The 26,120-nt window shown below is 40.3% G+C and overlaps 1 protein-coding gene across 1 annotated transcript; it reads right to left on the bottom strand.

The window, feature by feature from the left end:
• Positions 1–14,999: 14,999 nt before the first annotated feature.
• On the bottom strand, positions 15,000–24,056 carry ogfrl1 (opioid growth factor receptor-like 1). The gene is made up of 7 exons (XM_051426301.1): positions 23,709–24,056; positions 22,438–22,524; positions 22,248–22,326; positions 21,052–21,130; positions 20,514–20,580; positions 19,592–19,737; positions 15,000–17,995 (listed from the first exon to the last, which is right to left on the bottom strand). Exons 1-7 carry the CDS (start codon positions 23,883–23,885, stop codon positions 17,446–17,448), a joined length of 1,185 nt encoding a protein of 394 aa, XP_051282261.1. The 5' UTR covers positions 23,886–24,056; the 3' UTR covers positions 15,000–17,445.
• Positions 24,057–26,120: the final 2,064 nt, after the last annotated feature.

The raw sequence follows: 26,120 nt of genomic DNA, 5'->3' as shown, positions 1-26,120 counted from the left end.
ACACAAATATGTGCAATGTATAGAGATACTGATCCAGAGGCTGTGCATTAACGTATGAACTCTCTGTAGAGGGGCCACACACAGGCTCACAGTACGTTACCACACACTTTTAAGTTGCTTTCAGTGTCACATTTTCTTCCATTTGCGTAATTCTCTGTGCCATTAAAAAGAGACATCAGCAGATTTATATTTAACTTGATGTAAGTGTCCAGCAGCTTGCGTAAATAAAGAGCTATTAAAGCATCAGCTGAAGGATTTGTGCAATTTCTCTGACATCCTTACTTGAACTGCTGGGGAATGCTCTCCATTCGGGACAGGAAATAGGGAGCGGCACTTCTCTGATTGGCCGGTTTCCCTGACCCAGCGACCTCGGTCATGACTGTCCCAGTGGTGCAGGGACAGACAGACACACACACACACACACACACACACACACACACACACACACACACACACACACACACTTACACTTCAGAGTATGTGACAGAGTCCAGGGAAAAGAGGAAATGAGAATAAAATTGATGGAATAAGACAAATTATTAGACTCTTTGCAGCTACACAAATGTGCCTCTAAAACCAGAAACTGACATGAAACTGTCCAACCATGACAGTAAAAGACATTAAACCCTAAAAGTTAAATACAGTTTCTGTAACAGTGAAACACTCACAGTCATGGCAAAATCCTTTATTTATATGGTATTTTAAAGGAATTAATATGGAATAAAGCTGCTTTTTTTAATTATGTCATTGACTATAAATTGTACCTAAAACTACAATCATATCTCATGGCGAAACCTCTTTTATACAGCATTTAAATGGTATTTTCATGTGGCAAAGTTGTGGTAAACTATGGAATAAAACTCCAACTTTATCTGTAAAACCAACAGTACTAATATCCTTTTACCGTATAAGTAGAAAAGTAAAGTTCTGGCAAACACAGCTGTCAGTTTACTACCGTGTGTGTGTGTGTGTGTGTGTGTGTGTGTGTGTGTGTGTGTGTGTGTGTGTGTGTGTGTGTGTGTGTGTGTGTGTGTGTGTGTGTGTGTGTGTGTGTGTGTGTGTGTGTGTGTGTGTGTGTGTGTGTGTGACATGCAGAGGAAGTAGAAACAGTGGGTGTTGCCTTTGTGTGTACTTGTAGGGTTATTTTAGCAGTAAAAATATACAATGTGTAATAGATACATAGGAGGGGAGGGTGTGTGCTGAGTCGCTGTAACAGTGAGGCTTTAAACAGTTTATTCAGACATTTTTAAGGATGTGATTTCTGCTCATGGACACTAGAGGTCATGCCAGCCATACATTATACTGACTCAGTAACTGACAGACTGTGCTGTCTCAGACTTTATCCTGTATTACGTTCACATTCTGGATGCCTCATCCAAGTGTTTGTCTGTGCCTTTGCCATTATTATTAATACAGTAGAGAGAGACAGGGAATGTACGTATATCACATATTTAATATATAAAGATATGAATGCATTTTAAACTGGAGTCTTTACACATTTTACTGATATTTAATACAGATAATACTAATAAAAAAACACACTTGCCCCCGTCTTTGAATTTTGTCTGTTTTTTTTACCCATTTTCTACGTTTCTGAACCTGCTGCACTCAGGTCAGTTAATGCTGAGAAACCGAGCAAACTATCTGCTGGGAAAGACCATGAGATGTGATTGAAAGCTCTGGAAAAAGCTTGAGTTTTTACTGATGTTTACTCTGTACTGTCTAAAGTGAATATGATTTACATTTTGCACATCAACATTGCAACATCTTTTTTTCACATATGTATTTTAAACAGTTTCATACTGCATGTACTGTATCTTCCTGTTTATTATTTGAACTATTTGCACTAAGTTATAGTTTCTGATGTAAAAATAGAAAATAAAAGCACAAATGTAAACATACAATTGTCATGTTGTATTTTTATGTAAAGCCTCTGAGAGGATATGAGATGTGCAGTGCATACTCTGACCACAAGGTGGAGCCACAGAGTCACAGCTGCTGCACAGCTTCAGTTACCAACTTACTGGATGTTCTGATGAACTCCAGGTTTAATAATAATATAATAACTGAATTGTAATAAAGATTCCAACAGACTGTCTGTGTGTGTGAGGGCAGGGTGGAGATAATCAGCATCTCTGGCTGTAGAAAGTTTTCCTGAACCTGGGCCACTAACAGGTGATGAAAAATGATGTAGTTCCTGTTTTTCTGCACAGCAGAAAGCAGAAGTGGACTTTTTGTTTTAGCAGTAGTTTCTGCCACAAGACAGAGGACAGGGAAAGCCCCCGAAACCAAAACTAACTACAGTTTCAGCCTCGTCATCGAGACTGAGGCAGAGACTGAGAGGCCTGCGGTCAGGATCTTTATTTCTTTATGTTATGTGTGTTTACATATACTTGTATGTGTACATATGTATGCACTGTTTGATTTGTGTTTATTATTGTGCCATAATACTGTATGGAACTGGTACTTTCACTCCTGGCTTGTAAAATCTTGCAAAAATGTGGTTTTTTTATTGTATATTTGTTGTGTTTGTGTTTATTAACATATGTAAACATCAATAAAGATATGTAAAATAATAACAGTATGTCAGTGTGTCTTTGAGAGATTACAGTGATCCAGTCTTACTACTGCTGATGTAAAGGGTCCATGACGAATGACTGAAATTAAATACTCCACACAGACAAACCCTACATGCAGACATGAAACAGGTCGCAGCTGCTGACCCCAATTTGAAGTTGTCACTTTCTTATTAAGCCTTTATAAAGCTGCAACTAATAACTTTAACAGTTGATGAATCGTGTAGTAAAGTTTAATAAATCAGTTATAAGCATTTATAAGAACAAAGCACCCTTTCTATTTGATAATAATGTAGTTATAAAGGCTTAATAAATCCTAATGGGTTTCTCACTTACAATAAGTCATCAGGTATACAATAATATAATGTTTTTAAATTCATTAAGTCTGAAATTTTGATCTAAATAGTGGTTGTCAAAGAGCTTTTTCACAACCTGCAACCCAACATTGTTCTTATTAATGGATTATAAAGAATTCATAACTAGATTAATTGCTAATAAAACCATTAGTTACAACATAAACCCTTTATAAAGATCAGAAAAACCCACAATGGGAGTAAAAAGTAGTCCACGGGAGGTAACTACTCTAACCCTAACTCTCATTAATCGTCTGTACCCAGGGTGCAAACTACAGCCATGAGCTCCTGTGAAACATGAGGACTTAATGCTTTTCTATTTTTCTTTATGATTCATGCATGAGGGTGATTCATCACTAATTCACTTTAATAAAGAAACGGGCATGCACGCTCTTCATCACCATCGAAGCGTGACAACTTCACTCACTCTGAAAAGACTCTTGGAAAAAACTTTCTAAGTGTGCGTGCCGAATCGTTTGGTGCGGTTATTAACTGATCATTATATATCAGACGCTCTGACATGAAGCAAGGCCGACATGCTTTCAGCTATGAATGTTTCTTTGCAGCAACAGTCAGTCCTCCCTGTGAGGCACGCACAAAGCAGAGAGTGGAAAATTATTTCTAACTTCAAACCTATTAAACTGCTTCTGAATCATTAAAAAAACGAATAAAATGTGTAGTAAAATATTCCTTTTGTACTGAAAGGAATTGATTGATAGACCGAGGGACGACGAGGATGAGGCACAAATGATAAAATCAGGCAGACAAACAATTAAACTAATAAATGAATTGTGTAAAAATATGACACTAATTAAAAGTGATGGTAAACAGAAAGGGTTTTAACTTTCATTTGAAAGCAGTCAGCATTGTTTCAAGACTTCTTCTTGCTGTTTGTTTCACGTTTGAGCTGCACAGAAACTAAAGGCAGCTTCTCTACACTGAATTATGACTTTGATCAAAACATTATGAGCACCTGGACTCCCTGACTGGTCCCAGACCAACAGACTGTGATGCACCACCCCTTTCTATCAGAACCAGCATTAACTGTTTCAGCAGTTTGAGCTACAGTAGCTCGTCTGTTGGATTGGACCACACGGGCCAGCCTTCACTCCCCCACGTCCATCCATGACCCTGTCTCCGGTTCTTTTCCTTCTTTTGATCACTTTTGATAGGTACTGACCTCTGCAGACCGGGAACACCCCACAAGAGCTGCAGGTTTAGAGATGTTCTGACCCAGTCTTCCATCAAAATGTGGCCCTCGTCAAAGACGCTGAAATCCTCACGCTGCCCATTTTTCTGCTTCTAACACATCAACTCTGAGGACAAAATGTTCACTTGCTGTCTGATACACCCCCCCACTGACAGGAGCCCTGATAACCAGATAATCAGTGTTATTCACTTCAGCTTTCAGTGGTCACAATCTTATGGCTGATGGGTGTAAATGCAGGTACTAGTTGATCCAGATCACAGATTGTGACATCAAGTTTAGTTTAAGGTGGCAGAATGCTCATTTTGTTATTGATTTAATGTGATTATTAATTTAAGGTTCTGGCTTGGTTTTTACTCTTTAACGACAAACTGTCAAGATGAACACAGACTTAAGTCTTTCTTAAAGAAAGATGGAAAATTACATTTTTTTGCACAGTTGTTGAGTGCAGTCTGGCAGAAGCAGCCGCATTCAGGCTTCAACTGTCAGCCTCAGTATTGATATCTGCAGAAAGGCGAAAGGAAAAGATCTGTCCTTGTCAAAAACTTGAAGACAAAGAGCGACGCTGCGGTGCACTCCGCTGTGTTACAGATATCGCCTTTAGACATACTGTTGTGAAAATAAGAGAGTGTCTGTGATTACCAGTCTCCAGTGGTGTTTGATCTCCCTCAAGGATGACAGAGGAGAATATTGTGAAATATCTCTTTAAAAGGCACAGCGACACGCTGCAGAACATGCTGGGAGGAAATGGAAAATGAGAGGACAGGAAGCACATGGAGACACCATCTGTTGTTTGGGCAACAATGCAGAAGAAAAGTGCCAAACTGGAGACACACATGCGCACACACACACACACACACACACACACACAATAAAGCAAATGGCAAACAGTGCGGGAACAGACAGCATCACCAGTGTGAGCACAGAAAAGCCTGAAAAGGATGCTTCAACATTTTCTGACTCATAATTAACATCCCATAAGAATGAAGCATAAAACAGTGCTGTAATGTATCAGAGGCTCCTTTTTACACAGTTCAAGGTGGAAATCTTGCACCATTATTCTGCCTATACCCTTCCTATAAGATCTATATAAAGCAAACAAACAGGAAGGCATTGTTCATGTATTTTATTCTACTTGTGAATATATTACTACCAAATAACTTGCCAAACATTTGTTTTTACTACTTTAATTACTTAAAGGTCCAGTGTGTTGCATTTAGGAGATCTATTAGCATCCGGGAGCCACCTGACAAGGCCTCAATAGTAAGACTCAAACCAGGCAGTTTTAGATCCAAGTATATTCTTGCAAAGCAGGTTTCAGTATGCAGATAAACAGTCCCAGAGGGCAAAGGTATCCAAATTGTTAGGCTATGGCTGGGTCAGGGTAAAATATGTTTGTGAACAGATTTGAGGAGAGAAACAGTCAACGCAATAACAGAATCTGGATCCATATCTGATCAGCACTGCTGGTTTGACAGTTTGATCTGAGTTTTGTGCGTAGAGCTAGACGAACTCACTGAGCACTTTATGGTCTGTTTTACTCTAAATGGGACCATCAGTTACTAAATGAACATCATGCTGTATGGAAGAAGACTGAAACTAGAGACTGAGACCAGAAACTCATCAGGAAACTGTTTACTGAGCTCATAAATCAACTGAGAAGTCGGCTCATTTCTCCATAAGACTGAATGGTATCTGTGTTTAATTGCAGCCAATGGAGCTGCCCCCTGCTGGCCTTTACATAGAATGCAGGTTTTAATACGCTTCCATGTTGGCTTTACTTTACAGACCCGGAAACTCTGTCCATTGTAGTATATACTGTGGTTGGAGGGCTAACTACAAGAACGATGAAAGGAGGAAGGTAATCATGTACAGGTGAATCAAATCAGGTAATCACACAGGCAGGAAACAGACTGAAAGACTGTAATGCCCTGACAACTATTGAATGGATTATAATGAAATCTGGTTCAGCTGTGTCTACCTCAGAAGGAACTGTAATGGGTGATCCATTGACTTTTCATCCAGCATCACCACCAGGTTACATTTTTCATTTCATTTTACATTTATGAACAAAACATTCCCATTAAATTACATGCTGACATGCTAAACTAAAATAGTAATGGTAAATGGTAGCTACTAACATTGAGTAAAACCTTGCAGAGCCACTGTAGACTTTCAGATCTTATTAGAATAAGAATCCAGGCTGCACACTGACTCCTGGGAAGTTTAAAGATGTATGACACAACTCGGGGGCCAGATGTAAGCCACACAGACACAGCGTTTTGTTGGTATCTTGCTTCCATAATTCAGTGTCAAGAACAGGATGTTGAGAACGTAATGTGGGAAAAGGAACACTCAAATGCATTCTGAGGGTGGGAAATGTTTTATGCATAAACATGAACTGCCATGTTGTTCAAATGGAAGCATTTCAGCCATTAGGACTCCACCATACTACAGTGTGAAGAAAATAATGTACTATTTCACTACTTTTTTGCTTAAAAAAACTGTTGATTTGCAGGTTGGGAAAGCTGATTAAAAATATTATACACAAATTATACAAAATCTAAAGTGGTGCTAATTAATATTTGCTATATATATATATGTATATATATATATATATATTTCTAATTTAATATTTATATATTAAAACTGAAGCAAATAGGTACGTGTGTGAGAAAGTTAATGCAAACCCACAGAGAATTATCACCTGGCATTGCAGTTCCCTTTAGCATCTTTCACACACACACATTCAAAAACATTTTCACACTATATAATGAGCAGAGAGCTATTTCCCTCTTTTTCTGGTGGGTGTCTCTGTCAGCCAGCGACCGTTTCTGCTTGAGCACACATTATGGGAGGCCCTCCAGTTCCTATTTTCAAGTGTTTTAATCTTGCAGATTCCTCGGGTTGCACTGTGCAGATGGGATAGTTTTGTAGACTGGAGTCACAGTAGCTAAGACAACCTAGTGAGTCAAGTATGGGAGATCATTACATCTTGATTTACTGGCAGACACCATGTTCAGCCCTAAAAGAGAGAGATGAAAGGAAGACCCTGGACAGCAGTGATGGCAGAACACTGGTGTGCTGCTTGTTTCTGTTGGAACTGAATTCATAACTTCATATCAGACATCAAACATTTGTGAAGACTAATCTCGTTTGGAAGACAGACATGAACATTAATCAGTGTCAGATTGTAAAAGTTCAATCTCTCAGTTCAGTCAGTGACAACACAGCAGCACCACACTGAGCACCATTTTTCTCTTTTTAGCTGCTTGTTACAATGTTAAAGTCCCCTTCTTTACATTCACCTTGACACGTACCTTGTTATGAGATGCTCGTTATAACATGCCAAGACGCTTGTTAGACACCTGCTCATTAGCTGCTTTCTGTGACAAGCAGGTATTCCCGTTGTAATGAAATACCTTATGGTTATCATAACTGTAAGGGAAGAAATCTTCCCTGATGTGTGAAGGTTGGGTGGATGAAGAAATGGTGACAGAACAAGTTGTCCTAAAAGGAATAATGCAACACCTTGAATGTCACTGTGGTTAACTGAAGTAGTTCTATCGTGTTCCTCCTCCCCAGACATATTCCGTCCTCCTACCACCAGGTTCCCTCGAACTTTCCTTCCTTTCCCAATCATCTAACTGCCCCACAAATCTTTAGACCTGTCCCCAGGAACTCTGTCACCTCTACCTCTCTGCCTCGTGGTCCTGTAAGCTATAAATCTGAACTGCACCAGCTCTGCCTCCATCGTCTGCATTTGGATCCTACTCCTGTTGTCCAGCTTGCTCCAGTCGTAACAGAGAGGGAACTACAGTGTGGATATAATCCTAGTATCTGCTTACTAATTATATTCCCATGTGTTTAATGACAGCAAAATGTCTAAACCTAACCACAGATCAGACTCAGGATGCAAACTCTGTAAGCTGACTGCAGCAGATGGTTTGGAAAACTCTGCAGTTGCTTGGATGAACCATCTGTTTACAGGTCTATCACAGGCGACAACCAGTCAGATCAACAAACTCTTTAATGTAGTCAAACTCTAACTGAAGCCTTCAGTGCCGTTCTTTGCTCTTTCACTAAACAAATACTCTTTACTTCTGATACAACTGATGCTAGCATCTCTAACCTCTATGGGACCAACCATTGTTGTTTTACACCTATAGCTGCCAGTACTTCCTCAAAGGACGCTGTTGGTCCTGCTACCACTGTAGTTTGGCCACAAACACTCAGACTGGAGCCTGGCAAGATGGATTCTTGATGTTTTTGAGATTCCAGCTGCCTCCAAGATTACAAACCCTGATCTCTTGAGTCACAATTCACCGCACTGTGACTCCATTGCAGTAGATAAATGTAAAGCTTCACTCAGTTCAATCAATGCAGCAGGTGTGAAATTGGCAATATGTTAACGTTATTTCAAGGAGGAAGGATTGCTCAGACATGCTGCATCTTTCTTTCTCTTCTGTCCTCCTCATGACCAACAAGATGTTGTGCTCTATGTAGAAGGGGCCTAACAACTAAGTGGTGCTTAGCAGTGGTGTGGACTCGAATCATAAATTTGATGGCTTTAGACTTGACTTTCACACCAATGACTTGTGACTTGGGTATACTGGCCGAAATATAATTCTGATATCAAAACAAAGAAAAGTCATGTATAGTTATATTCTACAGGAGATTATGGATGCATGAGAGTTATAGTACAGGGCTTGAAACCAACATTTTAACTATCTTCACCAAAACTCACAAAGCGGAACGCTGACATTGTTCTACAGCAGCAACACTGACCAGACTGCCTGCAGATATTTTTTGTTTATCTGCCTTAAGAGCACAGACATTAATCGGTCTATCACGGGCGCCAGTTGGAATAAATAATACCAAAAATTATTCTGTTTGCATACAGACACTTTGAATTGCAGTTTGCAACACGCATGAGTTGAAAATTATGCCAGTTATACCACCTCTAGTTCGAGAGTTCAAATTGAGGTATTGGTCTGTATGCCGGCTGATCACGTCTTTTCTCCCCAATGCTCTTAATTCCACCACAAGCACTGCGGCGCGTCCCAGAAGTGTCTCTCCAATGTGCTCTGTGTAGAATACATGGCTGGTCTATTTTAGATGGAAGCCCCAATCCCCTCGCATCGAACAGCACAGACAGCACTGGCAGGAAGTCAGACACAGAAACGACATAGAGAATCCCGTCAATTTTCAAAATAAAATACAGCGTGCGGACTCCACGTTACATCAGTCAGAAGACATTTTAATCAGGAAACACAGTTTTGTGTTTTTAACAACATCAGGCTGACAACATGCTCTGAAGATGCTCCGCTTCTGAAGACACATGGATCACAGAGCCAAACCGCATTGCACATACGACATTATAAAGCCGTGCCAGGTGGAATTTTGGGGCAATAGTGGTTTAAGAGTAGAGTCTGTAAGCTGTGGTCTTTATGCAGCACTCTGACGAGCCTTCATAGGGATCTCAACATATTTCTGAGGACAGCTAGATGTTCAACCTAAACTAAATCAGGGCTAATCTCAGAAATATGTTAGAGCAAGCTTGTTTTTTTTTACGTGTGTTCTCCATGAAAGAAGCCATCTTTTATTATACAGACAGAATAAACCTTCCATTTTCAATATGTTTTTAAAACTCCATCACATGCAGATCAAACCTATTGTAGTGCCAATCAGAGCCTTGTGAAGCTGTTCCCTCGACACTCCATTCCCCAGTCTTGTGTTTTCTCATCAAGGCTTATCAACGGCAGCAAAGACAAGTGGAAGGATCGACGCCGTCACTGACAGGGGAAAAAGAAGAAAGGTTCAGTAGGAGCGAGATGAGTCGCACCACAGCAGGACTGATGTTCTTTGAAGACTGTGGCCGTCACATCTCTCGGCTTAAGCCCTCTCCTGATGGCGGCACGCTTTCTAATCGTATCCCTCTCATTATCTTCTGACTTCTTTGTGGAGGAAACACTTGTTTGAGCGAGTTCTTCAGTCGGTTTGCTATTCCTATAATGTAAGGCTCTTAGTGCCTCTGCAGCTCTCTATACTGAGAACTTTAATCCTATTATTCAGCTGGCAGATCTTTTGCAACAGATGTGTCCTTTGTACTGCAAAATCAGAGTGTGTTTCTTTGTTGTCTTGACTCTGGAAGGCACAGGCATCACATGATGGACTGTAAGAAGCTTCAGGGCTGACCGCGTACACAATGAATAATTAACAATAACTCAAAAGTACATTAGAAATCTAAGTAATGGTTGTCAAGCTTTCTGACTAAAGAAAACTGTTGTAATATGTCATTTTTGTGCCGTGTGCTGTGTTTTAGCCCTGTTGTTCCTTGGCTGTCCTTACGTCAGCTGTCTATTTGTCACAGTGTAATGTAACCCTACATGAATGTGTATTTATATTGTGATCCTGCCAGCAGAGTAATCTGTCTCTGGACACAACTGAAAATAACTCTATAATTATAACTCTATGCTTTATACAAATTACACTCAATTAATTAATGCAGGCTTCCAAGCTAAACTGCTGTGATCACAAGTGAGACATGAAATTACTCTACAGCTGTGGATCCTAATGAAGTATAAAAGTTCATGATATGAGACTGTTCACTGAAATACCAGAAATAAACTTGTGCATTGTTGTTTTATTTTTTACAATCAAGGTGTATTTAAATATTAACTAAAAATACTGAACACACGATGTACAAAACCAGCACAACCCAGTCAGCAAAACGAACAATTTAATACACATATATAACATATACTGAGTCAGGCTCAAATTAACCATTATTATAACAGTTATTATCAGCAGGAACTTGGTCCTTATAATACCCTCATATACAAACAGTCCTTTTGAAGGAGCTGAATCAATAGTTTTAGGAATATTTTGGGATTTTAATTAGATGTAGTAATGGGTGGCTTAGCAGCCATTTTGTCACGGTTTGTTAGCACTCCTGCTGTGGAGATATCACAGCTGTCAAACTCCTGACAACCTAGAACTACAATTAGAAAGCTGACGTGAGCAGATTTTCTCACATGGCTGCTCATAACCAGAGCCTGAAAAGTTCCGATTTTTGTCCACATGAGTACCCTTACTTCTTGTTGCTTACTGCCACCTCTGGTGGGCATGGCCGGACCCACCACTGAGGTCACGGGACGTCAGTACTTTTTTTGAGGGTTATACAATGAAAGTTGTGAAATGAAATGCAATGAAATACAAAACCAGATGAAAGGCATTATAACTGAAATCAACAGTCCCTCCACCAGTCTTTCTCTCTCCCCTGGCTTCAACCCTGTTTTGTTTTGTTATATTTAGTTTGTCTTTAGCTTCATTTCTCTTATAGTTATGTAAAATAAACTTATTTTAAGTTACAACTTGTGTGTGTTCTCCTCTGCTTTGTCCAGCGTTGAGCCTGGTTGTGACAACAGATCGATATAGTGGATCGCAGATATTTGCTGAATTTTGTAAGAAAAAAAAAAGTGTATTGGATTGCTGCACCTTTAGTAATTACTGTTGCAAAATGTAACTTAATTTAACTGCTGTATAAATTATACTGGTCATATTGCTGTTAAAAATGTGATTTTACGGTGAAAAACTGTCAAATCATGACAGTAAAAGACCGTAAACCACAGTTTTAAATACAGTTGCTGTAATAGTGACACTCGTGACTCACAGTCATATCCCAGGGAACAACCTTTATTTATATGGCATTTTAAAGGAATTTATATGGAAAGTTCAGCTCAGTTTTTTAATGTAAAAATAACCTTTAAACTTTAAGAGGAAGTGGGAGAAGGGAGGAGATAAATCAGACACACTTGAGGGCTGGAGGAGAAACAAACAAAGGCAGCATGGAAGAGAAGTGAGAGTAGCTAAAAGAAGGAGAAAATTGGAAAGTATAATTTACAGTTTCTGGTTAAAAAGAAAAACAGTGACATATATAAAGGTAAAGATTTGTTCCTGGCTGGATTTAGTGAACTGTCCTGGACAACAAGGCTCAGCTGGAAATAAGCAGATCCCTGGAGCATCTTCAGCCTGCTCAGATACAGCGTTGGACTTCTTTATCTCCATTGGACTGACCAGAAGTTAAGATAAGTCTCCTTTACCGACATTCTCAAGGTTTCTCCTATTCTAATTCATGTTATTGTAAAAGGACCCCCTCTCAAACACACACACGCATCACTCTAAACTAAACTATCTACACACACAATCACACACATCCTCTCATGAACTTAATGTGGAAGCCCATTTCTGCCAATGTGATGGGAAAAAAAGGATTCTGTAAGTCATTATAATGAGAACCTTAATCAATATTTTGACTATCTTGTACCGTAATGTTAGCTGTCTCGTAGCTGAGCCAAAGTGCTCTCTCAGTTGAGGGAACTAGCAATATCTCCCGTTGCCAAGTCGCATCTAAGGCTTGTCCTATTTACTGTAATGTACTGGAACCTTATAGGATGGTAATGATTATTCTAGGTATTAGGAAGGACCTCAGGTGTTACCAGGGAAACTTTAGATTTTGATTGAAAAATGCATGAAAATATAAAGTAATCTTTGTTGTTTTCTTCAGTAAAGACTACGCAGAGGCAACCGTAAAGTCCATCCACGTTGTCCATTAATTCCTGATCTCTTTTCAAGTTTTCAACCTCAAGCATTTTAATGGAAACCAGTTTTTTATGTTGCCAGATCAGGAACAAACCCAGCAGATTTGCAGAGGCAGCATGAGTCTGGCTGATATCTGTTCTAACCAAAGACTACAGCAGGTGGATAACATTTGACAAACATACTCACAGTGTATTCATAAAGGAAAGAGCTGATGTGTTTTGAGGCATATTTTCCATAGTTGCTACTTTAACCTTAAATCAGGCTTTCACTTTGCCCCAGAAACTTCACATGGTCTTTTTCCTCTCATCGGTGCCTGTTCAGTGACTGGCAGTGATGTTGGCTCTACTGAAGTGGAATGAAGGCTGTGGTAGGGGGTGTGTCAGAAACAATCAAGCAGAAAAGTACAATTTTGATGTTGGAGATAAGAGGATTTGTGCCTGCTCACACCAGGTTTAGTTCTCAGTGCAAAACGCTGTACATGAAGGCAAATAAAGCTTTAAAAAGGTTTCTCATTCTACACTACACACTACTATAGCTGTGGTGATGATCTAACATAGCCATGATCGTGATTATACAAAACTACTGAAAACGTTCCTTTGAACATTATATTCCATCCAATAGATCCTCCTAAATGTTACATAATGGATCAACGCAGCCATATGACTGTGTTTGAAACAGTGAAAAACACTGCAAGTGTTTAACTGTGAACTTTCACTTCAGATTGCCAGGTACATTTAAATTAAATGAAAGTGTTAATTTATTGCAAACATGTATTCACACCACATTTATAACTTCAGTTTATAGAGTAAGACTGAAGAGGAGAGAAACCAAGGACGGCATCAGGTTCATTTCACAAGTTCGCTGATTTATATGTGTGGAAAAAAACAATGGTGGCCACTAAAAAGGTTAGCGTAGATGCTGCTCTGGTGCAGTTAGCCTACGGGGTTGCATCCGGTGTCCGATCTGTAGGTTTAGGCATTAAAGACTATGACATTTTACTGTTGTTAAACACATAGGAATGTAAATAGTAAGCAGATACTAGGATTATATCCACACTGTAGTTCCCTCTCTGTTACGACTGGTGTGAGCTGGACAACAGGAGTAGGACCCAAACGCAGACGATGGAGGCCGAGCTGGTGCAGATCAGATTTATAGTTTACAGGACCATGAGGCAGGTAGGTAGAGGTGACAGGTGACAGGTGACAGGTGTGAAGATGGGTGGGGCAGTTACATGATGGGGGAAGGAGCCGGGACCATGGTATGTAGTGATAGTCCAACATCAGGGTTGGATGGATGTCTACTGCAGTGGTTCCCAACCATATCTCAGCGCTACGTTTGTTTCTGTGAAGAAAACTAAATGAAGAGATTTAGATTATTTCAGATCTGAACTTTGAAGACCTGAAGACAAACTTTTTCACAGAGCCTTCACTGTCTGATAATTAAAACAACCAAAGAGCTGACAGAAAATGGCCAAGCATCAGATAGAATAAAACACTGAATTTGTCTAAAAAAGAGGCCTATTAAATAGTAAAGACTGTTGAAAATAGGAAAATATGTGTGTGTGTGTGTGTGTGTGTGTGTGTGTGTGTGTGTGTGTGTGTGTGTGTGTGTGTGTGTGTGTGTGTGTGTGTGTGTATGTGTGTGTGTGTGTGTGTGTGTGTGTGTGTGTGTGTGTGTGTGTGTGGATAATACAGACGGAGAATTGTATAAAAATGTCCATAAAATATCAGGAAAACTCATCTCTGAATGTCTCATTATGAGCTCCGTTCTGACAGATCAATCTGTGTATACTAGATGATGTTATAATAACAATATTCTGTTCTGTTTAGAGTTAGTGTGGATATCCAGACATCCAGTGTAAGGGTTTACAATGTCATCTACCACTTATGCTTTCTATGTTTTCACTGAGCTTCTGTCTGACACCATTAACCTGTCTTTTTTCTGTTGTTGTTTTGGGGCGCACACTATTGTATGTGCATATTAATACAGCATTAGTTCCAGTCAGATTAGAGGTTCTGACGTCAGCAATGTTTCAGAAGTCAGGCAGATAATCTCAGTTATATTAAGTATTGGAAAGTGAAACCCTTTGCATGTCTAATCCTCCACTGTGAGCTTATTTAACGGTGATATCTGTTCAGCCTTTGGCAGACAAACGGTGGCTCCAACCACTGAGGTTTACCTCAACCAATGAGATTACTCCTGCTTCCTGAACAGCTCGACTGTCGACTCACAGACTTTCAGATACAGTGACACATCACATCCTCACATCCTCGTTTTTTATTTGAGTCAAGTGTGGCAAATTTCACATTTTAGGGCAAATGTCCAGTTATTGTGTCCATCTATGCTCAAAGAACACTGGGAAAACACCAGCAAGCATAGTGAATAATGAACAATCACATTATAATCAACAGGCCAGATACAAACAATTTCAAGTATTATATATTATTCACCTCTCATCTATATCAACTCTTAGTATTCCTGCTGTTACTGTACATTAATACTGTATATGACTATAATGCAAACAATAATGTAAATATCAAAAAGCTGTACAAAAAACAGGATGTACAGGAAATAAGTTGGGAAAGACGCTTCTTACAGCATACAGACAAACATAAAAAATACAAAAAAGGCACTTAAGAATATCACATACACACGCACACACACTATGTACACATACTAAAAAAAATCTGATACTTGAGCCCATGTTGTCACACAATTCACCTGAAAAGTTATTATTTTTTACAATTATATCAGATACACTTGGCTGGGGAGCAACGTAGAGACCTCGTCAGCTGATAATAAACAGGAAGAGCAGCTGTCTTAACACCTCACATGGCTTTTAATTTCACAGATATTGCAACCAGGAACTCAAATGTCTGTTTGAAACGATGCCTAGGATTCAACCTTAACTCGTCTGCCAACAATATCCATCTGTTCAGAATAAATAAAAAATAAACACAAGCAAGGTGTTGCTGTCAACTTCTGACAGGATGAAGGTGATGATATGATGTTTCTTAACATTTCGGAAGGTGAGTGTAAAAACCTGTTTCACTCTCTTGAGCAGCTGCTAACCCTAAAAGAAATAATTAGTCTGGGTGTTAGCAGTTAAATTACTGTTGGCGTTATGCATGCTAATTAAAGGACTCATGCATCCTCATTACACAGGGTTCCCAGGTCCCAGTTTTTGCTCATAATACTGGTCAGCGTTTATGGGACAGTCCACGTTAGCTCGGGTTCGTGGCATGCTTGGTTGTTCTCACCGCAGCTGATTAGCTCATAAATACCAGTTCAAACCAAGTAGATTTTCTTTTAATTTACAGAAAATCTTCTCACCCAATAATAAGCCTTTTAGAAGAAGATGTAAATGTGACCTTCTGCAGCATTACTTGAAGCCAAAGGTTTGCTGCAGGTGTGAACAGCTCTTAACTGACACAGGAGCGTTTTCTGTCCAGCTTTGCGTCTGGTAAACCTGCACTGAAGTGACATTATTATTATTATTGTTCATTATTATTTCCAGGATGTGCCTGATTACAGTACATAGTACAGTTCTACAGGAAAAAAATATTATACTACCAGCTGCACTTCTACAAACTCTCCCCTAGAAGCTTTTAACGGTTATATTCAGAAAGCATTAACAGTATCACCTCCTCCTATGTGTAGCCTGGTTGAAAACAAACTATTATTGCAAGGCTAAACGACATGAGAACAATCAATTAATGACGCGGCGAGTTCCTGACCATTTGTAGATTACACATTTAAATCTCGATTTGGAAAAACTAACAGCGCATTCAACAGGAAGACACAGATTGTCAAAAAAGTGCAACACACCACACGTCACCTGTTTGATCACCACATTAACTCCAGTCACATCCAATCCCATGCTTATGTAAGAACAGAGAGGCCTTCTGGGTGACACCGCACTCTGTAGTCACTGTTCACAGGAGAGTAGCAACGTCACTGAGAAGCCTCTCTGGTTCTTACAGATATCCCGTCACTGACAAGTCCTGTTCCTTTGCTCAATAGTACAATTAATTAATACAAATATACATTTTTCAGAGGGAGCAGCTACCTCTCACAGAGCAGATAAATATTGTGCCTGCTATTATTAACAACAAAGTAAAGACCTCAAAAAATGTGGTTTTAAAGTATTGCTATGATAAATTAGCCACCCTGTCCTCAGTTCTGTTCAACTCCCTGACCTCCTCTTCACATTGTAGGTTTCACTCAGCTTGTTGCTCAGCGGAGCTCCAGTAATAAGGACTTTGTTTCCCAAAACCATCGCGAGACTAACGCGCCCGTCAGCAGACACCTTTTGGCTCTAAAATGATCAGTGAGCACCTCCCCGACAGTTTAGATCATTAAATAAGGCGATCTAATGTCTAAGTTGTTTCGTAGACGTCTGGGTCTCTACTGGTTTTAAATGGTTTTGGGATTTGGTCCGAGGTGAGTTTGTTTGTCTTGGCTCAGGATGTGACCAGTCCCGCCCCAAATTCAAAACTGATCAGCAAAGAAATAACATGCTAGTTCTTTATGGTAAGCCCTTAACCTGAACTGATTCTGACGATCAGATTCTACGAATGTGTTCTACGATTACTGTCAATAAAAGCTTTGTGAGTCTAACAATGAAGTTCTGGCATAATCAATAATTTTCTTTACAATGGAACCGGTTCATTTTGTTTTCTGCCTAACAATCGAACCTCATTCCTTACAGAGGAACCATGTCGTTATACTCGTTCCTGTCTGCTCTAGCTGCCACCATCAGTAACGCTCCCTCCAGTCCGGCCATATTGGAGCCGAGTCCTGCGCAGCCCTTCAGCCCTCCTCCAGCCAGCTCCTGGCACATCATGGCATCATGGGAAGACACAATAATCCCGCTACTGGCAGAGGTGGCGGTGGTGCTCTCCTCCTCCCTCCTCTGTCGCTCTGGCGTTGGAGCCGGCGCCCTGATCCCACTACTTCCAGCACCTATGCTGCCACCGACACCACCACCTCGCCTCTTAGGCGGCGGACCCCAGAGGAAGGCGTGGGCAGGCCTGTAGTGCTGGCGGGCGTAGCGGAGCAGGCGTCTGCGGGTGGCTGGCAGGCGGATGGTGTAGACGTAGTACTCGAGCGCGCTGTGTTGCATGTTGGGAAGGGTGTTGCGGCACAGCGCCTCCTCCAGGAACAGACGGACCAGCGGGGCTTTGAAGGCCTCGTACCCGAGCTCACCCAGGGACTTCAGGATGCGTGTGATCCGCAGGTAGTTGTGCTGGGACCTTTTTTAAAAGAGGAAAGCAGGAGGTGAAAAGGTTTGCTGGAGTTTTCAGATCATCATTAATTACAACACGATCACAAAGATACGCCGTGTATAACGGGACGTGGAACATTTTGACAAAGCACAGGGGGTATTGTTCCTGCTGGCTCACTGTCACACTGCCACGGCTCACTGGGACGCTAAAATAGAACAAAGCCATCGTTGACGTTATTAGTGACACCTCAGCTTTCCTCATACGACCATTCAAAATGTCTGCTTTGAAGTGTTACAAAATGCGACCTTATATCGGTGATAGATGAGATATTAAATCATACTGAGTGCAGCGTTTACATTAACCGTCCAAAATATCCGGAGGGAAATATGCCAAATAAATAAACATATACATTAACAGCGTATTAAATAGTCTAATATTGTGTGACCTATACGATATGTTCCAGTTAGAAGCTTTTATGATGCAAACAATTTGTGTTGCAGCTGCTGTTATTGAGAGAGCAGACCAAAACAAATACAGCCCACCAGATTCCATTGACAATAACACTAATTTTACCCCCCTAGATCACAAAACACACTTAAACAAACATAAAACTCAACAAAACAATCTTTGTTGGTCTTTGCACTGTTTTAACAACATTCACCAACTCTGCTTTGGTCGAAATGAATCCTTAATTCACAGAGTTAGATGAGAAAATAGCTCTGAAACCGACTGCCAAGTAACGTTAATTAGACCTTTAGTTTAACCAGAAACAGCCATAATATCATTATCACCCTGCACCAGACTCCAGAGACAAAAACACTCATTTAACCTTGTAGAAACTTGTGAAACACCTTTCATTCAAAGTTGCCAGAAACAAAATGAAACTAACCAAATCCTATTTGTTAGTCCTTCCACTGTTCCAACAACAATCACCTGCTCTGCTTTGGTCGTCCGGTCTTTGACAACACAGAGAACCTTATTATTTAGAGTAGTTTGTTTCTGAAGGTTGTTTGTTTCTGAGAGGAATCTGGAGCCCACAGTGCACCAGATGCAAAAGGAGGTTTTGTGCATATTTGATGGGACGTTAAAAGCAAGAGAAGGGAACAAAACTGTAGCGAGCAGCTGCTTTATGAAGGAGAATGTGTTGTTTTCCTTGTGGTTGGGATAATGGCAACCATTAGCATCCGATCCTAAGTTTAAGGTGGTTTGTGACTTGAGGAGGTTGTAGTAATAGCACTGAGACCGTGGTGGGCAGAAGGAGAAACACACACTATAATTGTCCCATCTTGTGGCATCCAGGTGCTTCTGTGGCGAGGAACGTGATGACTTCTCTCAGGCCATGAAAGCATCCAAGCAGGATGTGAAAGAAAAACACATCACCCTTTAAATTACCCTTTAACCATCTGTTTGTTTCACATTTGGCTGCTGATAGAAGAACAATTAAGTTGCATTGGATTTAGAATAATTGCCTTGCTGAAAGACACAAAAGCAGCGATTGGCAACCGAGCCAGAAGTCCACACACATTCTGGATGCAATTATATACCCCGAAGCTGCTGCACTGTGTGTGTGTGTGTGTGTGTGTGTGTGTGTGTGTGTGTGTGTGTGTGTGTGTGTGCGCTTACTCATTAAGGTGCTGGAAGCGCTCCTGGCAGTTGGGAGCCCGAGCGACATTCCCACTCTTATCCAGCAGTTTGATGCCGTAGAAGTCCAACATGAGGGAATAGGCCGCCAGGAATCTCCGCTTAGCTTCCCGAGTGGTTTGGAATTCCTGACAGAATTGAACGCAGCAGATCAGAAACCGACACGAAGGGTTACAACCCCGCCTTTCTGTTTGCCATCGACATGCATTGTGGGTGATCAGATGGTCTTCAGATCATCCAAAGATGGCAGATGGACGTAACATTTATCTAGATAGTGTAGGACGTTCTCATTAAAGCTGGTGGATTCCTGTAAATGCCATCAGGAGCATCTGTCTCATGTTCTACTGTCAGGATAAAGTGAACATTTCAGAGTTATTTTTGTAAGTTACCTACTGCAGCTTTAACTATGGAAGCCCATTTCTGCAAATGTGACTCCATAAACAAGATGAATCCTTTTTTTTTCTCCACACTGGCGGAAATGAGCTTCCATATTTAACAGTGGAGTGTAAATACATTTTAAAACTAAAATCAAAACACAACCTGGACACAAACCTTCAAGTGGATAAGCATTCTTAAAGTTGACATTATTATTATTATTTTATAATAATTATGCTCAAATTGATCAAAACACAATGAGAATTTCCAAAAACCCCTTTTGAGAGTGTAAGTTTGTCTCATTTGAGTAACTTGTGTAACTGCTATATATAGTATAGGAAATGCACCAACGAGGCAAACACTTATACAATGAGGAAGTGCAAACAAATTAGACGTGCAGCAGGAAGCTCAGACCTTGTAAACATGGTGTCAGGATACTGACGGTGTGTGTAGACTATAGAATATACATTGAAACATATATGTGTGTGTGTGTGTGTGTGTATGTATGTATATAATTTGTGTGTCTTACTTTGATCTCCTCCTGAGTCAGTTCATTTGCGTAGAAGTTGAGCCCTTGTTCTCTTAAAGGGAACAGCCTGAAACGGAGTAAGAAACACGATGAAATTCATTTCTGGATGTGATTAAAACACATTTGTTTATTTAATAATGTGGATTATTACGTAAGTGTCATTTCACAACAGCTGCTAATGCTGTCAACCCTACAGAAAGTTAATACCATGTTCCCTACACAGGTCTATCACAGCCAGTGTTTCCTGGATGCTATCAGAGTTCTCTGTCCTGCTCTTCATTGGATTAGATGTTACCTGAGATAGCGAGCGTAAAGTATCAGCTAACCTGGTGTAGCAACAGACACTACAGGTGGGGCCGGGCTTAGCTGACAGTGAATTTCAATTCTAAAACGTCCCACATTTCACACTCAGGAAGTAAAATCCTCACTTTATTCCTGGTGACATCTGCTTGACAGTGCTTTGGTGTGTCAGCTATAACACACAATTAACTCCAGGCAGTCTGAAGGAAAATGAAAGTAGACGGATGAAATGTCTCACCACTGAATGTAGGTGTGATTGTGCTCCAGTTTGTCATAGTCGCCTCTCCACTTAGTCAGAATCTCCTCTATGTAGATACCTGAGGAGAGACAGGGGCTAATTAGCTGCCACACATCGTTTCCTGTGTGTGTGTGTGTGTGTGTGTGTGTGTGTGTGTGTGTGTGAAGCTTGTTGAACACTGGATCAATCCACTAATCTTTTGGTCTTTCCCAGTCAAACATGACCTTTTAGCCAAACAAAACTTGTTAAGCCCAAAGCCAACATTGTTTCTCTCCACTGTGACAGGTCTGCATGTATAGAGTGAGAGAGAGAGAGAGAGAGTGTGTGTGTGTGTGTGTGTGTGCGCAGTGTTTCCCATACATAAGCTCTACGTGGGCGACCTGTCAGTACAATTGACCATCAGACCTTCAGCTCTATCTAAACGCGTGGGCGCCGACGGACTGTAACTCCAGATTCTACGAGGTCCATCGCTTCTGGGTTCATCCATCGTTCATACAGCACCGAAGACTTTCAGTCTACGCCCACTTACTACAGGGGTCCCACCGATCGACATATATAAAGATGGATGACATGACAGCTCTCCAAAAGTGAAGCCAAAACATCAGTTAGAATTAGAATAAGCATGATGAACCAGGATATCTGAGCTTTCCATCTGACCTTGGATTTGAAAATGTGAAACGTATTTTAAATACGTTAACAGTTATTTATTTATTTTTACGTAACGACCAGCAGGGGGCAGCTCCACTGGTTGCAATATAAACTGATACCATTCAGTCTTATGGAGAAATGAGCCGACTTCTCAGTTGATTTATGAGCTCAGTAAACAGTTTCCTGATGAGTTTCTGGTCTCAGTCTCTAGTTTCAGTCTTCTTCCACACAGCATGATGTTCATTTAGTAACTGATGGTCCCATTTAGAGTAAAACAGACCATAAAGCAGGGTATGCTTTAGGGCGGGGCTACCTTGTGATTGACAGCTCATTCTCAGTGAGTCCGTCCAGCTCAACGCACCAAACTCAGATCAAACTGTCAAACAGTGCTGATCAGATATGGATCCAGATTCTGTTGTTGCGTTGACTAGTTCCACTTTTTGATTATTTGACTACAATAGCAGCAAAACTGTACAAGACCCATACAGTAGATACGTGTGTGTGTGTGTGTGTGTGTGTGTGTGTGTTGTGTGTATGTATGATCTCACCATCAGGTACCAGAGGGATCTTGTTCAGGTAGAAGCGCAGGTTGCGGTACTCGTTGGGTTGCCGGGACTTTCTGTAGTTCTGTGCACGCACACACACACACACACACACACACAGAGTAAGATCTCACTGGGCGTCTACAACACTGAGAGAGCAATTGTGCATTATGTATCGGCATCAGCGTGCACGTACCGGGTAGCTATGACGGTACTTGTAGAGGTCCCTGGCAGCATAGAAACTCCTCTTCATCCTCGGAGCAGACTGTGGGGATTCAGTCAGCTGAGAGAGGAAAGAAAGAAAGAAAGAAAGAAAGAAAGAAAGAAAGAGACTCAGGTTCAAATGCAGATACAACAGATTGAACAGATGTAACTCGTCGACCATTCGGCTGAATTAAAAGGATTGACTCTGCTTTTGAGGTCGAGGGCTGTTATTATCCCATTCCTCTCCAGCAAAGGAGGACAATTCACATCAGCGCTGCCGTAGCAATCGCTACAAAAGGAACGCTGGAAACTAGTTCTGATTCTCAAATAAAATCTGGGTCATGCTAACTTCCAATGAAAGGCTCACAGTGTTACACTGGCCTCGATATCTAACTTTATACTGCTTCAAACAGACAAATCTGCCAGTAGCTTTCTTCATTGTTGTGCCTTTTTGACCTGGACCTGAAATGACATTGAACTGGCCTAACTTTTGAGAAACCTCCTTCACAGAAATTCAATTTATTGTTGTAAAATAGCAAAAAAAAAAAAAAAAAAAAAAAACACTGAGAATTTATCCAGTTTAAAACAATGTACCAAAGAGTGATCCAGTGAATTACAATTTCTCAAACAATCCTGTTATAACCTGCTGGTTTTAATATAATAAAACAGTGTGAAGCAGTGTATTCGGGAAAATCATGAGTCTAATAAAGTATTTTATTTCCTTCATAAACCAGCAGGCAGACTGTAACTTCAATTAGAAAAGCAATATTGGGAATAACAAACTGCCTTTTTGTGTGTACAGTGTGTAGTCAATAATGCCACATTATATAAAGTAAGAGTTCATGCTTTTTAAAATTCATTACGTTTCTAATCCACCAAGCAGCAATTGATGTCACTTCATCTCATATCTGACAGCAACTTTCACTACAAGCTGCAACTCATCACCTGAAGTGTACCCTGCTGAATGACCATTACAATGAAGTACTGTGGGCCGATTAAACGCCACAATGAGTGTCTCTCAACCACTAAGTAAAGTCAACACCATGTGAGTGAATACCTTCTCACAGAACCGAGTTTACATAAAATTGACACATTTTTGAATGAAGTTTGGCGGGGATGCTCGGTTGCCCTTTACGCGTCCTGGCCTTGTCAATATTGCGCGCTGCCCGGTGGCACACATGTTACCGCACCGTGTTCCCGGTTCTCCACCCCACCCTCTCCACTGTGTCACCCCAAGCATGCTCCAGTGACCCCTCCGTGTACCTGCGGGGACGCGTCTCCCGCGGCCCGGTCGCTCTCCGCCGGGCTGACGGAGTCGGAGATGCCGCTGTCATCTTCACCCGCCGGCTCGTCGCTCTCCGAGTCCGACCCCCACGTCGAGTCGCATTCCTCAACGGTGCTCGGCTCCTTGAAACGCCAGCTGCCCAACAGATTTCCCATTTAAAAAAAAAAACAAAAAAAAACATGCAACACCTGCTTCTCCTGTTTATTTTCCTCTTCTTCTTTGCACAGAAAACGCTACATCATTTTACTCACAACCTCGTATTTTGGTTTGCAGAGCGCTGGGCTCACATTGCCCTCAGAGCCGAGCTTTTAAATGGCAGAAGAGGGAATTTCCAGATCAGCAGCGATGATGCGTGTGTATGAGGGGCGATTAGTGCCAAAAATAAGCAGGCGGAGGCGTTAAAGCTACAGTACAGTAATGTGAGCTGGAGAAGTTTCATTAAATACACTGTAAATCCATAACAGCTTATTAATAAAAGAAGTAAGCTAACATAACTTCAAACTTAAACCCAAAAGTTAAACCCAACTTAAAATGAACTGTTGAGTAATAACTCAGTTGTTGTGCGTGAGTTGACTTCAATTCAAATATTTATACCATGGTCTTTGTGAATACTCGATTCTGATAGCTGATAGCTCGCTCATATTGTTGCTAAAACTAAACTATAATTACTGTTTGTTGGCCGTATGCAGTCTTATTGACTTCCTGGTATAACATTAGCTCTCTGTCTAGTATCATAACATAATAATTAAATAATGAGCTTTTTCTATTTCTTTGGCAAGTTACCATGTTACAGGCGGGATAATGCCCGACGAGGTTTCCATTATCATCCCGATAACCTCTATCCATTATTACTCTGCATTACGTAAGCCCCAAAATTAACTGGCTACCATTTTGATAATCGATTATTGTAAATATATTTTTTTTATCATACGACAGGAAATGTAATAATTAGCTATAGTGGAAGAAAGCTGAGTAAATTCAATTTAAGTGGTAACAAAACCTTTATTTATACAGCATTTTAAAGGATTTTATATGGAATAAAGTATTTTTTATATATATTACAGACTGCCAGTTGCACAGAAAACTTTGTGGCAAAATTGTCTCTTGATTGTTGATTTTATGGTTAAAGTTGGAGTTTTATTCCATATTTTCCATATAAATACGAGTTTTTACAGTGTTAATATCCTTCTACCGTATTATTATTACTTAATATATATTACGGTAAAGTTCTGTCAACTACAGCTTCCAGTTTTTTACCGTAAAAATATATATATTTTTTTGTTCTTTGTCCCTCTGAAGGTGTCGGTACTACTAGTGCCTCAGCATTTTAGTCCACATTGTTGGGATGGATCCCCTGGTTCTCCTCATCCTGCTGCCGTGTGGCACTAATCGCTCCCCATACAGAGTCAAGGTAACAGCAGCATCAGGACCAAAGCTGCATCACGTGACCCCAGGGATAAGAGGAGGTTACAGTTACCCCCTCCCCATCAGATTATCAATGTCACTCCAGGAACAAAGGGAAACTGTGAAGGTTCTTGTTTTGGGCAACTTTAAAAATGTTAGCAAAAGTAAAATATGACTTTAAAGGGATATTTATGTCTCTGTTATCATTATGGTATGTTTCAGAGCTTCAATTCTCACATTATTTAACAAAAAACTGTACAGTTTTTCATGAGAACTCTGATCTACGGGGAGCTTTGATCATTAATTGTTGTAAAGAAATGTGGATTTCCCACTGTATGACTTGGGTTTCACACTTGCACCTGTTCCTTCTCGTAATCTATAAGCTCGGTTGGTTACTTCTTTAATTCACCATTTAGAGAAAACCCCTGTAAATGCACAGTTCATTTGCCCTCTTGTTGCCACTCCAGCTGAGACTTTTCATGGAAACCTGTTATGTTTTTCACTTCCACAAAAAGTTTTCACATAATCCAACAGAAACCAGTAAAACTGAATGATTTTATCCGTCGCTGATACGATGGATACAGTTTAATTACAAATGTATTGTCAAACTTATTTATTTATATTTATTTATTTATTTAAACCTTAACATGAACTAACTCTAATGTAAAATGTTGATTTAAACTGACTACAAGGAGTTTTTAACTGGTTTCAATTTAATACTGATTCTTTTAGATCAGTAATGAGAGTTTCTTGTAGGGGCTTTAAACAGTAAATTGCCCTTTGCCAGTGGTGTAAAGTAACTAATTACATTTACTCAAGTACTGTATTTAAGTACAATTTTGAGATACTTCTACTGTATTTGAATACATTAATTTTATGCAACCTTTTTACATTACATGTATTTGACTTCTATAGCTACAGTTACCTTTCAGATTAAGATTTTACATAGAAAAATACAATAAGTTATTTTACATAAAATAAAACAC

This window comes from Dicentrarchus labrax, unplaced genomic scaffold, assembly GCF_905237075.1.
Source record: "Dicentrarchus labrax unplaced genomic scaffold, dlabrax2021, whole genome shotgun sequence".
Classification (NCBI taxonomy): Eukaryota; Metazoa; Chordata; class Actinopteri; family Moronidae; genus Dicentrarchus; species Dicentrarchus labrax.
This window is presented reverse-complemented; position numbering and strand designations above follow the sequence as displayed.